Raw genomic sequence first — 13,765 nt, forward strand, 5'->3', positions numbered from 1 at the left:
TAAGATTGTTCGAATTCGCCCAAGACATGACACAAGCGTCCTTGACGCAAACGACTTCTCCATCCCAGGCAACGTCCGTCCCACAGCTCCTAGAGCCGCCGCCCTCGCCGTCCCAAGGGTCGATCCTCAGCCGCTCGGGTGCTGGTAGCAGCCGAATCCCGCTCGTATATGGACCGCCAGAGTATTCGAGTTCTCGATATGGCCTCGACTTCATGAGGTGGACTCCGGTACTTCCTTCGTGTGCTTCCCTGGTTACGTCTCTTCAGGACACACCACCCACACGCTCTGCGGATTCGGACCCCTTGGCTTATGTATACAGATATGGAAAATCGAATCCTAAACGCACGGAAGAGGTCAGATGGAATCCAGCCTGCAGGCCACTTGTTCGAAGTTCAGGTGTTTAAGACCTTGGGAGGGCTGTGAGTCTCAATGTATAGATCTGAGGTTCGCTCAGCGGTCACGTAGTCAGCATTGTTTAGCATGTCATCTGCGTGTATCAGATAGTGCACCTCGCCTGGCAGCATCCTGCATTACATTGTGCTGTACCATCTTGAAGATGCATTTGAGATGGCGATGAGAGTTGCTCGAAAAGGTAAATACAGGACATTGAGCGATTGACCGTTCGGGTACTCTCTAATCTTCTCCACTTTTGTGACCAGTCATCATCGTCCTTTTGGCCATCTCTCCATATGATCACCTCCAAAATTGACTCGGACATCTCCAATCCATGACTAGACAACTCTGAAATCCCGGACATCACAGCCGTCCCGGTACAGAACTTCCATCTGACTTCGTTTTGACTCGCCCCCACCACAAGTCATACCGTCGCAATCCGTCGAAATGAATGCCCCAAAACCTGTCTACCATCATCCCCAAACATCAGCGCATCAGGCTCTTGTGACACACCATGACCCTTGGGCGCATGGCGCCATTTGCTGCGATCAAGACCATGGCGCTTCCACCTCCACGTACCACACCTCGTCGATCAATCCTATCGAGAGCTACTGCTGCGACGGGGATTACTGTCCGGGAGAGCACATGGATTGTGACGGGGTCGATGGATGTTGTGCAGATCCTGGATGCGACGAAAAGGGAGATGCTTGTTGTGAAGACTTCATTGGATGTCATGAAAGCTGTGGAGATGGAGGAGTTAAGAGTCTGGAAGAATGGGCAGACTCAAAAGAAGGTTGTCATGCCCTACAACAACTTGTACGTTCAACCCTCCCCACGTTTTCGCTATGAGTTGCATATGACTGACTCCGAATCCAGCTGGAGTGCTGCAATCAGCCAGATTGTGATATCCCTGTCTGTCCCTCTGACAATTCTGCTATACATCCTCCGCCAGCCGATCCCCTTGCTGCTCTGTTTGCCTCGATGAATGCGCAACCCATCTCTCCTGCGCCAGCCGTTGTCGACGACAACACATCATCGATCGACTTCGCTTCTCATACCTGCCATTGGGGGAACTGTCATCTGGTGTTCAAGTCGATGCCGGATCTTCTAGCTCACGTCGCAGCAGACCATCTAAGCGCATGGGCGGTCGGACAGCGACCAAATCAAGAGATATCTCCGATCCCACAACCCGTGATCCCCCCACCACCCCTTCAGCCGACTCCTTCTTCAGGACCTGCTTTGTCGACGCCGACCAACTCGCAAAATTTCATCGAGAACCTACAGATGGAGACTCCACTTCAGCCAGGTACGATGAGTGAACACGATCGTCTGCTAGCCTGTCTCTGGGACGACTGTTTTCCAAATACAGAGCTCCCGGCAGCTTTGCCTGATACATTACATACAAACAGTGCAGTGGTTCATGATCACCAACATGGACATAGTCATGACCACTCGACAGCAACTGGCGAACCCTATAGTCCTGGAACTATGCTGCGACATGTCCTCGAAGAGCATCTTGGTGTTCCTGGCGAGATCATTGGGTGGCCCAACGAGTCTGAGCTTGGCAATCAACAGCAAGTGGATGAGAAGTACCACCATCATCATCACGTCGATGCCCACCACGTCGAATATCATCATTTGGATTCTCATCATAAGGCTCATCTTCACGACCACCTTCACTATCACCAAGACCAACACGATCATCATCACCACGGTCACCATCATCATCATCCGCTTCCAACACCTCCCTCTACCGTCCGCACCGATACTTCCACCTCACCGACTCCAACCCTCACCAGACAACACATCTGTCGATGGCCAGGGTGTCCTATCGAGACCCCTTTCCCTGATACCGCGTCTCTCATGGATCACCTGTCGGAAATCCATATTCCAAAAGGTCAAGACTCCTATGTCTGCCACTGGGATGGCTGTGGTGGAGATGGAAGACTTTTCAAAAGTCGACAAAAGGTGTTGCGACATTTGCAAAGTCATGTCGCGCATAAGCCCTTCATCTGTGGACTGTGCGATCAGGCTTTCTCCGAGGCAGCGCCTCTGTCTGCCCATATGCGCAGACACGCGCAAGAGAGTGAGTCGAGCCTGTTTCACCTGTCTAGAAAAGCACTGATTACTGACATGAGAACTCCAGAACCTTTCAAGTGCGAATATCCAGGTTGTGGCAAGGCATTTGCCATATCTTCATCCTTGACAATCCACATGGTGAGCCATATCTTGCGACGTAACGCAAGACTCGCGCCTGACGAGCGTTTATCAGCGTACTCACAATGGAGAGAAGCCCTTTGTATGTCCTCATTGCCAGAGGTGAGTGTTGTATCATGTCTCTGGAATGCTCGCTGAGTGAAGTTTTCCCGCAGAGGGTTCATCGAAGCCTCCAATTTGACGAAGCACGTGAGTCATTTCCCACCTTATTCGTTCAATGCGAACCTGACGTATACCGTATGACTACAGATCCGAACTCGTATGTCTATCTTGCAGTCAACGATTTGTGTGAATACTGACCAGCTCTTTGTGTCCAGACACTGGCGAAAGACCATTTGCGTGCGCTCATTCCGGTTGCGAGAAACGCTTCACTAGGCCTGATCAGCTCAAGAGACACATGAAAGTTCACGACAAGCCACATGACGAGTATGGGAGTCGTCGTAGGTCAAAGGTCGTACTATAGCTATTGTAGAGGAACTTCGATTCCATGAAGTGAAAGTGGAAGCACAACCACGAAAAGCGATCTCTGGCAGACGAACATTCCGAACATCCCGTCGTTTATAGTCTTCTCGTCCTAGACACACAGCCGTTGTCCCCTCACTCATCCATGCACTGACCTCTCGCTGAGTTGCTAGCCCAGGACAGCTCTCGTATCCCTTGTGCATCTTCTCAGAGCCAACCAGGACATCTTTGACGTTCGATGACATCTGAAACCAATTCCGCCACAGTCCGCCGCACTCGCGTGATGTCCCAGCGATTTCCACGTCCACATCCACCAACATATTGTGACAATCTTTGCTGTGTCTTCGTGCTTCTTGCTCACCTGAGTTTGCTGGCCCCCGCCCCCCCCCCTAAAACATGCCCCGCGATAGCGATCTGTACGCTTCGTACCTCGCTCTTGGGCTACAGGCTCTGATACCCATTGCGTTGGGTTCTTTCAAATCGCTAAAGGTGAGTTTTTGTCTTCGTTCATCTTCCACATGACGATCATCACTTCCGACCGAACTCGTTCTTCCGTTCTTTCTTGTCCAACGGTTCGCTCTGCCGAAAAGTCAAAGACGGCTTGCTCACCCGCTGATACTCTGACAGACCCCCGCAAACACCCTCCGTAAACTCCGCGCTGCAAGACGAGACAAACTCGCCCTCGACCTGTCGTACTGTGACCATGTTGATTTCGACGACGAAGAAGACGCCGAGAATCTGGAGGAGACTCTGACATGGGCTGATTCGTTGATGTTCCCTGTTTTGGGATCGGTGGCGTTGCTGGGGTTGTGGGCGATATTGAAGTATGTGGGGAAGAAATGGATAAATCTGATCTTGGGAGTGTATTGTGAGTACACATCAGTTTCTCACATCGCCCGTGTCCTGGTGTGGTCATGGATGCAGAATTGGCAATGTAGGCGACGAAGGTTGGGGAGCGGTCCACGGTGGAAGAGAACGGTCCAAGATGCTCTAGTAATTCATTTAGATATTCGAGCTCATCCACCCCTCGTCGCAGTCTCTGGAGCAGGAATATTCGCCGTTCAATCAGTGAGGCATGTCTGCCTTCTCCTGCCAAAGCCCTCGCTGACAACACCTTATCTGCACAGACATTCTCCACTCTCATCAACCTTGCTCTCCGCGCGCTTTCGATCAAATCAAAGACTTATCATATCCGTATCTCTGCTGGGATCCGACGTGAGTTAGACATGTGCTCTTTTCTCGCCCCACTTCATCATTCGTCACCGATGTCCACGCCCTCCCTATCCTGCATGCAAGGTACTGACTCCACCGTGTCAATACAGAGATATTCCATCTCCCCTTCACCCTCCCCTCGCTCGTTCTTCTCCCATTCTCTATGATCCTACCGGCATTGTATATCCCTCTCGGACGACCGTACATCCTCTCGAATGTGCTCGCACTGTGTCTGTCAACGGCGACGTTGGCGCTGCTCAAGCTTGATTCGTTCTTGACTGCGTTCTCGCTCTTGGGCTTGCTGTTGATCTACGATATTTTCTGGGTGAGTTTTGTGTCCCTTTCGTCACCTGAGGCTCTTTTCAATCGGTAGAGCTATGTCTTAACGTCCGTTGAGTTCTCCTTTTGTAATATCCTTGTATTACCTGTCCGCTTCATACTTCATAACGGATGAACTTCACTCCGAAGTTACCGAGATGGACCGGACTTGAAGCTGACCTACCCCTTCGCTCTTTGCTCAGGTCTTCGCCACACCCGTCATGGTGACCGTTGCCAAAGGAATCGATGCTCCAATCAAGATTCTGTCCCCTAAGACCTCCCCCTTCTCCCACCCTACCGATTTCGCCATGCTTGGTCTGGGCGATATCGTCGTCCCAGGGCTAGTCATCGCCCTCTGTCTGCGATACGATTTTGCGCGACATGTCAGATCACATCCGAAAGAAGATGTGACGACGAGGAGCAAATTCTCGAAACCGTATTTCGTGGCTGGTATTATCAGTTATATCATTGGATTGGGGACTACTATGGTGGTTATGCACTGGACGAGGAGGGCTCAACCGGCCCTGTTGTATCTCAGTCCAGCGTGCAGTGAGTCAATATCTCATCTATCGCCCACAGCTACATGTTCCTCGAATCTTTGCAACACTGCAAGGGGAGAACGATACCTGATCATATATTTTCAATCTCGCAGCCATCGGTCCGTTGCTCCTTGCTCTCGCTCGAGGCGAGATCAAAGATCTATGGTCATTCAATGACGCTCCGTCCGAAGATGACGAAAGTGACGAGAAGAAGAACATTCTGGACGATACTATCGAACCTCCTTCGGAAGTCGCTCAACAAGCTAGAACAGCAGCGACCAAAGAGTCTGACTCAACTCCTGTAGAGAGTGGTAGTGGTGGTGGTACTGGAGGCGCACGGATAGCATTGGACGAGGATGATAGTTGGATGGAAGGCGGAGTCGTAGGTGGCGGTGGTGATGATGGTGGGAAACCGAGAAAGAGAAAGGGGGGAAAGCGGAAGTAGAATGGAGACAAATGTATGCAGAATTTCGAAGACATCATGACGTCCATAGGGCATAACATTCATGGCATTGATGCAAGGTATAAATAATCAAGTGAGAAAGCAGTCGAGGGAGTGACGGTATTCCGTATGCAAGAGCAGATCAGGCCAGGAGGCGTGAGCAGATGAGAGACACAGCTATCGAAGCAAGCTACGTCGGTATTTGATGAAGGCTACCAAGTTCTCATATGCTTCCTCCCCTCTGACTCTCGTTTGACGATCGTTCCTTCGATCAATCTTCTTGACCTGGACAAACAACATCAAATCAGTACCAGCTTGAAATATCAAACAGGTGTCCTGACGCCTGTGACGATCAAATAGACTTACCTCGCCCTTGACTCTCGCAACGATTCCTGACAATCCTTCCAAGAAACCTCCTTTCACGAAGACCTCTTCATCAGAGTCCTTCGTTTCGTCTGCATAGACATCGATGACAGCATTCAAGACAGCAATCAACAACTCTGCTGATAAAGGCGCAGCAGGCGAAGTTAGTTGCTGGGTGAGCCAAGTACCGATCGCGCGGTTCTCGTCGATTGTAACGTTCTGGCGGGAAGCGAGAGAAGAGAGGGCTTCGATACATCTTGTCTTTGCGAGTTCTGATCGGAGGACAGCCTGGACGTCAATGAGCGCTTGGATGTGCGGAGGTTGGATGGACTACAAAGTGCACTGTCAGCGACCGCGGTTCTAGATACACGGGGCGCGGACTCACAAGTTGCGCTGGAGCAATCTTGGCTATTCCCCAGACACAGCCCAAAGCCATTTGTAACACTTCCACTCTCATCTCCTGACCCCTCAATTGCAATGCTTGAGGTTCAGATCCAATCGTCTCGATGGTCGCGAACATTGCATCCCAGATACCTTGCATAGGGATAGCAGCGGCTGCAGCGGCTTGTGTGGCGGCGCTAGCGTTTGCAGGTATAGAAGCAGCAGTTGTGAGAAGAAGATTGTTGAGCGCCTCGAGAGCTCGTAAGTGAAGCATCGAGAGGACCGAGGTGGTAGGTGGATGAGGGGAAGGAGTGTCGTTTGCAGGAGGGAATGAGAGCTGTGTGAGCTGAGACAATGCGGTCAGACGTCGAGGGAGCTGAAGGCCGCTGAGAAGATGGGACAATGTGGCTCCGGGGTTCACGACAGGGTTTGATGCGATGTCTCCGAAGGGGGCATCGGGTTCACGACCTTGTTCGATCAAGCCTTCGTCGTCGAAAACGCCATCCATCTCTTCATCTTCGTCCGCTAAGGGTGATCGTTGTTAGACGCGACTCGCAGTTCAGACTTCATATGGCCACACTCACCCTCTTCGGCTGTCTCAGGAACCTCCGCGCCCTCCAGCACATCGTCTTCATCTTCCAGTCCGGCACATATGTTGGTCAACACCTCCAAGGCCGTAACCACGGTGTTCAGGCTACGTTCGATTCGTTCGAGTGACAATTCGGGACCAGATTTGTGATCCGTCTTGAGATCTTTGCCGAGAGCGATAGCGATGTCTTGCTTGGGCTGGTCAAGCGTTAACCGGCTGTACAATCGATGATACGAATGCTGACTTCAACTTACAATTTCCTGCACGAGCTGCAGAACCCGCGCACAAACCTCTTGCATATTGACATCCAAGAGTCCATTGACAAGCGGCAAGATGGTGGCATTGGTCAACGTGCTGATGTCCACCTTGTCGTCCGCCCAGGAACCCGCAGCCACACAGTTCCTCAGAACGCCTGCGACACGATCAGCAAATACACCAGATACACCAGAAGCAGGAGTAACATACCGCTTATGAGGATCCTTCTCAACAAGGCACGACCTTCGGGCAGATCGTCTTGCGTCGCTCCGTCTGCCTGCTTATCCTTGCCCTTCCCCTTCTTCGACTTCGCTTGCTGACTGCTTTCGGCCTGTAGATGATCCTGCTGGACAACCTCGATGAGGGTATGCAGAGCTGTTGGGTGGGTGATGAGGGCTTTTCTGAACGGGAAATTATCTTGTGAGAGGGAGTATAGTGCTTGCGCTAGCGAGACGAACTATCAGCAAATTCTTCCGAGTCCCAACTAGTTGAGATTTGCCCCACCTGCAGCTAAAGACACGCCAAGACCAATAGTCTCACGTCCTTGAAGAAGCTTGACGAGGAGACTTTCACTTGCAGTGGCATTGACAGCTTGCAAGGTCTTTGGACTCGCTTCTGCCATACTCCAGAGAAGGGACATGACGTTTTCGGCCAAGTCGAGAAGATGTTTCCGTTCTTGGAAGAACTTGTCGGGGCCCGACTCGGATCCACTTCCACTCAAGATGTTGTCGATTGTGGTGGAGATCTGCTCAGGAATCAGCTCGAAACGCTTCCGACGCTAGGAATGACTCGATAGCTCACCTTGCCGATGAGGACAGTGAGATGTGACATGATTCCCTTGTTCGCCATCTCTCCGCACAATTCGTGACCACCATCGATAGCAAGATTCCTATATATCTTGAGATCAGACTGATGTCTTTCCAGACTGTAGGAGACTTTTACATACCTAAGCGCACCAGACGCTTCGACGACGACCTCATCGACATCATCCGACAATCGCTCGATGAGCTCGCCCACAACATTCCTACTTTGGAACAGTCGTCGGGTCGCAGCGTCGTTTTGAATGAGGTTGCAGATGGCGGCACAAGCCCATGTCCTGTCGGCGTGTTGAGGAGATTTGAGCTATGCAACCGCGCTTCTGTCAGCTCCTGTCCATCCTGCCTTAAAATCAAACACTACGAGCAAGACCACGCTACCCACCTTGTTCAGGACTGGGATCATCTGCTTCTCCTTTGCGGGATCAGCTTTGCCTTCCGCTTTACCACCTCCCAGATGGGCATCAGGCACTCGTAGTGGGTTATGACGCCACCCTTGTGTCTTCTTCTTGTACTGTGCTTTCCCCATGATGAGGTATCGATGCTGGGTTTAGGTAAGCGACTGAGAAGAGTCAGTTACAAAAAGTTGAATTCATAGATTGGATTCCAACGGTGAACCTGGTTGAAACACTGACTTTTTCTTAGGGAGCGAGACCGTGGGAAAGTTGAGCACGTGAACCGATATCTTCGTTTTTGATAGCATCTTCGTCGCCAGAAATCAACTTTTTCTGCTTGATCGCTATCATTTCTCGTCATCCCAAAATTCATCGGTCTCTCAGGCGCTCAGCATGGTGCAGACGACAGAACACATGACGTCCAAGACGGGAGGGGATGATCTTGACGACGGTCTCGAGCTCGACCCCGATCTCTTGGCCGACTCAGATGTGGAAGCTGAAGGGTCCGGCTCCGAAGCTGAAGACGAAGAGACGGAGATCGTCCCCGACGACGAGGACCAATTCGAGTCAGCAGAGAATGGTGACGATGACGAAGAAGAAGAGGCAAAAGTGAAGACTGCGAAGAGCGAAGTTGCTAAGGGGAAGAAGAGAAAGGTCGACGACGTGGAATTGGCAGACGATGACGATGAGGAAGCTAAAAAGGCGGAGAAGAAGAGACGGAAGAAGGAGAAGGAGAAGGAGCGTAAAGCCAAGGTCTGTTGAGACCTCTTCGGTCAGAGCCATCGAAGGGCGATGACTGACCAATCTTATATTGTTCGAACAGAAACGTCAAAACGGTGCTGAGACCGGTCCTAACGATGCCCCTACCCATTTCACCATCCCCGAACTTTCAGCGACACTTCTAAAATCTATACGAGAATCATTTCCCTCGGCCAGTGCGGTCGAATTAGACGACAAGATGATCCCTGAATCCAGTCTGTTACCACCAGCAGAATACGCCGCACCCAAAGTCGAGGAAGGGTCGTTCGAACCGTTGCAGAAGAGAATCGAGACCATCGTGAAACGTTTGAAAAGCAAGAAACCGGCAAACGGCTCACCTCAGGTGATCGTCCTTGCCTTGTCAGGATTGAGATGCGCAGACGTGGTCAGAGGTGTGAGGGATGTCAAGGGCAATGGGGAGGTTGCCAAGGCGAGCACAAATGGCTTGTTGCCAGAATATCTCACAACTGAAAAACTGACTCTTTCGAATTTTTGCAACAGCTCTTCGCAAAGCACTTCAAGCTGGCCGATCAGATCAAATACCTCGAAAAGACAAAAGTGTCAATTGCGGTCGGTACTCCGGCACGGGTGGGCAAATTACTGGCAGAAGGTGAGATGTGTCGCTAACACCTCAAGAATAACCTTATACTGATCGGTAGGAAATCATGGTACAGGCGCCATCAAAATCACATCAAATACTGTTGTTCTCCTGGACGTTAGCCATAAAGATAGCAGTGAGTAGCTACTGTACACTCCGTCCTGTTGTTGCAAATCAAAAGGCCACAGACAAAGCTGAGTTTATGTCTCTTGTCTGATGTAGAAACAAGAACGATCTTGACATTGCCTGAAGTCCGAGACGAGCTGTGGAAATCCGTTTTGGGGGGGAAGGCGCGGGAAGTCTTGTTCGAAGGTGGTGCGCGAATAGGTGCTTTTTGAGGAAATGCATGCATGGTGTTGTACGACGTCTGACGACTAACATGTGTATCCCAACAAGGAGGTTGATGCCTTTAGCGAGAGAATGTGGCTTCATATCGTCATTGCGGTATGACTTAGCGCACCGCTCTTTCGGTCATGCCTGACTGACATTTTAGCCATCTTAGCTCCTATGCGCAAATGCACTGTATCGATCATTCTGATTCTCACCTCTACAATTCCGGGGCAGTCGGGGGAAGTGATGGATCCAGAGCCTGATTCATCTCCCAGCTGGACGCCTCGTCCGAGGGCAGGGGTGCATGAAGTATACCGTTTCCTGCGATATTCCCATAATCTGGGTGCTGAGACTTCTTCGAGATTTCTTCAGACTGATTGCGGGGTGCGACTTGAGCTGGGAGGGACTGGTGTGGGTCAGAAGAGTCCGACTGCTGAGCATGAACCGGATATCTGTACTTGTATTCTGAGAGTAGCAGAGAAGAAGTCCGACAAGTGTAGAAAGTCTGAAAGTGGCAGAGAGTATCGCTCATTCGGAGGTGCTAAACCACCTCGACGAGTAAAGTGCACAAGCGGGTTCTGATAGACTGATCGATAGACAGTAAGTAAATTGGGGGTAATCTCCCATCGGGATCTTTCAACGGCTGTGATCCAGTGTCGCCACTAGCGCTCAGATCCAGCATCATATAAGTTACCTCGCGGTCCCGCGAAAGAGCAGCGCTAGTGTAGCCCATGTTGATGGTTCTCACAAGCTCACTGAGAAAGACTGGGTCCCGCTCTTGACTCTTAACACACCATGTTTGAGCACCACGATATGGACGAAGGGATGGTAGATATGAAGCGGGCCATGGCGCGTATGCGTCTCTGCATCCCACGCATCACGACTGACCAGGATCAATGCAAACGTTGGTGATCGACTCATAAAGAGTACTCGTACACATGAACTCTGCCACAGTCTACAGTGCCGAAGAGGCAAGAATTGGCATGCGATGACTATAGTCATAGAATGTCACTTATCTGTTCCTTCAGAATTGATGTATTCGCTCTCTGAGCCCACAATCGTGAGTTCGAGTCCCCGTCTTTAGTACCGAGCTATAAAGACCGAAGTGCAGAACGATGATCAGGGGTAAATCAGCCGTTGGATTTGAGTCGCCAACCAAATCAGTGATAACGGGTGCGGATACGGGCAAGAACGATATGACAGCTGGGTAACTCGTAGGAGACTTACCAGACAGTGACACATTTATCGCACATTAATGTATCACTCACTTTGAGATGTGCAAAGTTGTGAGTATGGCAAACGAATGTAGGACACTGAGCGATTTATGTGACGTGATGAGGTTTTGCAAATCACCGTAGCTGATCCCCTTGACATGTAGAACAACAGCCTTACATGCCGTACTCGTGCGCTTGCCGTTGGTCAATGAAGAAGCAACGTTGCGCGGACCCAACTCCGCGTCCCCGCCGCAGGGGTCTGTAATAGTCCTTTCAACCCTGCTCATCGCCGACCCGCCTCCTCTGTCGCACACGTTTGAGAATCAGCTTCAGCCATGATATCCTTGTTGTTTGTTGTATCGACCTTTGAGAGCTGTAACAGACCATGTGAAAATCAGTCAAGGTCAGGTAACCGCTCCGTTTCTGGCCGAGCACCATAAGGTCATAATTGCTTGCATATCACTTCGTGAGCGTATCAGCAAGTCTAGCGAGGAGGTGGAAAGGAAGAGGTTTTAAAACAGATATATACAAAGCATTGTCCCTTGGGTATATCACAAGATGATGGGTAACGACGATCGAACTGATCCGAACGCAAAAGGGCGCCAAAAGACCGATCTCCTGGATCAGTCAACATCCAACTCCAGAACAGACGAGGATGAGAAATATCGTAAAATGAGGAACAGAATCAAAGGATATGGGAGAAAACGTTGTCAACGTCGGAGATGTGTCAAGTATCGGTTTGAAATCTTCCTATTTCTTCCCTCCAGCGGCTTCGACCACCAGTTGACCGTATTGAGCAGCCAAAGCATTGAAAAGCTCAAGATTGTTGGAGTGGACGTCGATCTGAACGGAGACATCACCGGATGAGCCATTGTCACCTATTGTTGCTGTTGTCGCTGACGACAACGTTGAGTTGAGGTCAGACCCGATGGGGAGAGTGGCTGTGGTTGTTGAGTTGTCAGATTGGATGACGGCGAATGGATTTGTGGAGTTGTGAGAAGCGCTAGAGACGGGTGATGACGTGATGGTGGATGATGCAGCCGATGAAGTCGATGTGGAAGTCGATGTGATGGTGTCGGTTGGCGCCGGTTGAGACCATTGAGAAGTCGACGAGGGGATTGCGGAAGATTGGGTGGAAGGTGCGACCCATGTAGATGTGGGTGACGATGACGAAGGAGCAACCCACTCAGAAGTGGAAGAGGTGGTGGTTGGAGGCACCCAGGTGGATGTTGGTGTGGGAGCAACATACGTCGATGTCGGTGTGGTGGAGGTTTGCTATGAGAAAGAAAAGAGTGAGCACACAAAGCTCGACCAGTACAGCATGATGGAAGCGGGTCTCACCTCCTGACCATCGAACCACCAGGTGATCTGGATGGTACCGGCGTCGGTGCCGGCGAACTGGGTGAAGAGACCAGGAGAAAGATCGAGACTTCCATAAGCGCAAGTCGGGCATTCGTCTGTGCGCAGCAAATCGCGTGAAATGGCAGTCAACATCCGTCTTCGCTCGCACGAAAACCTGACTCACCAAGAACCTGGATACCACCGACTTGTTTTGAACCAGATTGAATGGTGATGTACTTGAAACATTGAGGACCGGGGTCTACCAAAGCAAAAGCAAAAGCAGAACATTACGTCACGTCAGCAAACTCGACTTCCTTTCACCACACACACAGACACACAGAGGTCTCACTCACATCCACCTCCGTATTGGGCCGAGTTCATGGCGACCATGAAATCGCTATCCTGAGAATATTGTCCACACGCTCCCAGACCCGTAAAGTAATAAGTCCCGACACCAGTATAACTGTCACGTTCTACGAGTGTCCTGTTGTCGAAATGGTGTTCTCGTTCGATGAGTTCGGTCTCGCGGACATGTTCAAAGTTCTTGCGAGCTCGGTCGTGTGCCGCATGTCGTTTGTAAGGAGGGAGATGAGAAGCGATTGCCAGGACGGGAAGGAGTTGGAATAGGATGAAAAGTGAGAGCATGTTGTTGGACTGAAGAGATCGAATAATGGGTAGGAATTGGGTGGAAGATCAAAGGATGCCGAAGAGTGTTTATTGGTCCTTGTTTGTTTCGTCGATGTTGGACGTCAATGTGCTTGTCTGAAAAGAGTGTGGGAGGGAGCGGGAGGGGGGGGGGTTGTTTGATTTGTTGAGAGTGTAGATGTCGAACTAACAGTTAGTAATGACAATGTCAAGGTCAAGGTGAGATGTAGAAAGAGGGAAAGACAGAGAGAGAACGATCATTGGATGAACAAGGCGGAAGGGGATCAAAGGGTTGAACTCGATCAATCAATCCCATCCTGACCCCGTAACAAAGGACTCACGAGGTCCGTGCGCTGCACCACTCACTCTACAAAATAAAACATCGCGACGGCCCAAACAACGACCTGTTACCCTAGACTTAGGCTGTTGTTCTACTACGTACATGCATACTTATAAAACACCACAACAGCGGCAGCAGCAGCAGCAGCACAGCAAAG

General features: G+C 50.7%; 5 protein-coding genes across 5 annotated transcripts; 3 read left to right on the top strand and 2 right to left on the bottom strand.

Moving 5' to 3' along the window:
• Positions 1-840: 840 nt before the first annotated feature.
• IAR55_002520 (uncharacterized protein) lies at positions 841-3,073 on the top strand (the record flags this gene model as incomplete). Its single annotated transcript, XM_066945633.1, has 7 exons — positions 841-1,209; positions 1,270-2,479; positions 2,540-2,610; positions 2,666-2,712; positions 2,766-2,799; positions 2,860-2,869; positions 2,928-3,073. The coding sequence occupies 7 exons, from the start codon at positions 841-843 to the stop codon at positions 3,071-3,073; spliced, it is 1,887 nt and encodes a 628-aa protein (XP_066804322.1).
• Positions 3,074-3,468: 395 nt separating this feature from the next.
• On the top strand, positions 3,469-5,586 carry IAR55_002521 (uncharacterized protein; the record flags this gene model as incomplete). The annotated part of the gene is made up of 7 exons (XM_066945634.1): positions 3,469-3,561; positions 3,700-3,940; positions 4,109-4,140; positions 4,200-4,287; positions 4,395-4,609; positions 4,806-5,151; positions 5,255-5,586. 7 exons carry the CDS (start codon positions 3,469-3,471, stop codon positions 5,584-5,586), a joined length of 1,347 nt encoding a protein of 448 aa, XP_066804323.1.
• Positions 5,587-5,760: 174 nt separating this feature from the next.
• On the bottom strand, positions 5,761-8,515 carry IAR55_002522 (uncharacterized protein; the record flags this gene model as incomplete). Its single annotated transcript, XM_066945635.1, has 10 exons — positions 5,761-5,868; positions 5,950-6,276; positions 6,332-6,852; positions 6,912-7,113; positions 7,171-7,328; positions 7,382-7,615; positions 7,676-7,916; positions 7,973-8,060; positions 8,118-8,293; positions 8,372-8,515. The coding sequence occupies 10 exons, from the start codon at positions 8,513-8,515 to the stop codon at positions 5,761-5,763; spliced, it is 2,199 nt and encodes a 732-aa protein (XP_066804324.1).
• Positions 8,516-8,774: 259 nt separating this feature from the next.
• IAR55_002523 (uncharacterized protein) lies at positions 8,775-10,076 on the top strand (the record flags this gene model as incomplete). Its single annotated transcript, XM_066945636.1, has 5 exons — positions 8,775-9,134; positions 9,205-9,570; positions 9,642-9,750; positions 9,815-9,874; positions 9,961-10,076. The coding sequence occupies 5 exons, from the start codon at positions 8,775-8,777 to the stop codon at positions 10,074-10,076; spliced, it is 1,011 nt and encodes a 336-aa protein (XP_066804325.1).
• Positions 10,077-12,032: 1,956 nt separating this feature from the next.
• Positions 12,033-13,268, bottom strand: IAR55_002524 (uncharacterized protein; the record flags this gene model as incomplete). The annotated part of the gene is made up of 4 exons (XM_066945637.1): positions 12,033-12,557; positions 12,624-12,739; positions 12,808-12,882; positions 12,977-13,268. 4 exons carry the CDS (start codon positions 13,266-13,268, stop codon positions 12,033-12,035), a joined length of 1,008 nt encoding a protein of 335 aa, XP_066804326.1.
• Between the last annotated feature and the right edge of the window lie 497 nt (positions 13,269-13,765).

This window comes from Kwoniella newhampshirensis, chromosome 4 (genome assembly GCF_039105145.1).
Source record: "Kwoniella newhampshirensis strain CBS 13917 chromosome 4, whole genome shotgun sequence".
NCBI lineage: Eukaryota > Fungi > Basidiomycota > Tremellomycetes > Tremellales > Cryptococcaceae > Kwoniella > Kwoniella newhampshirensis.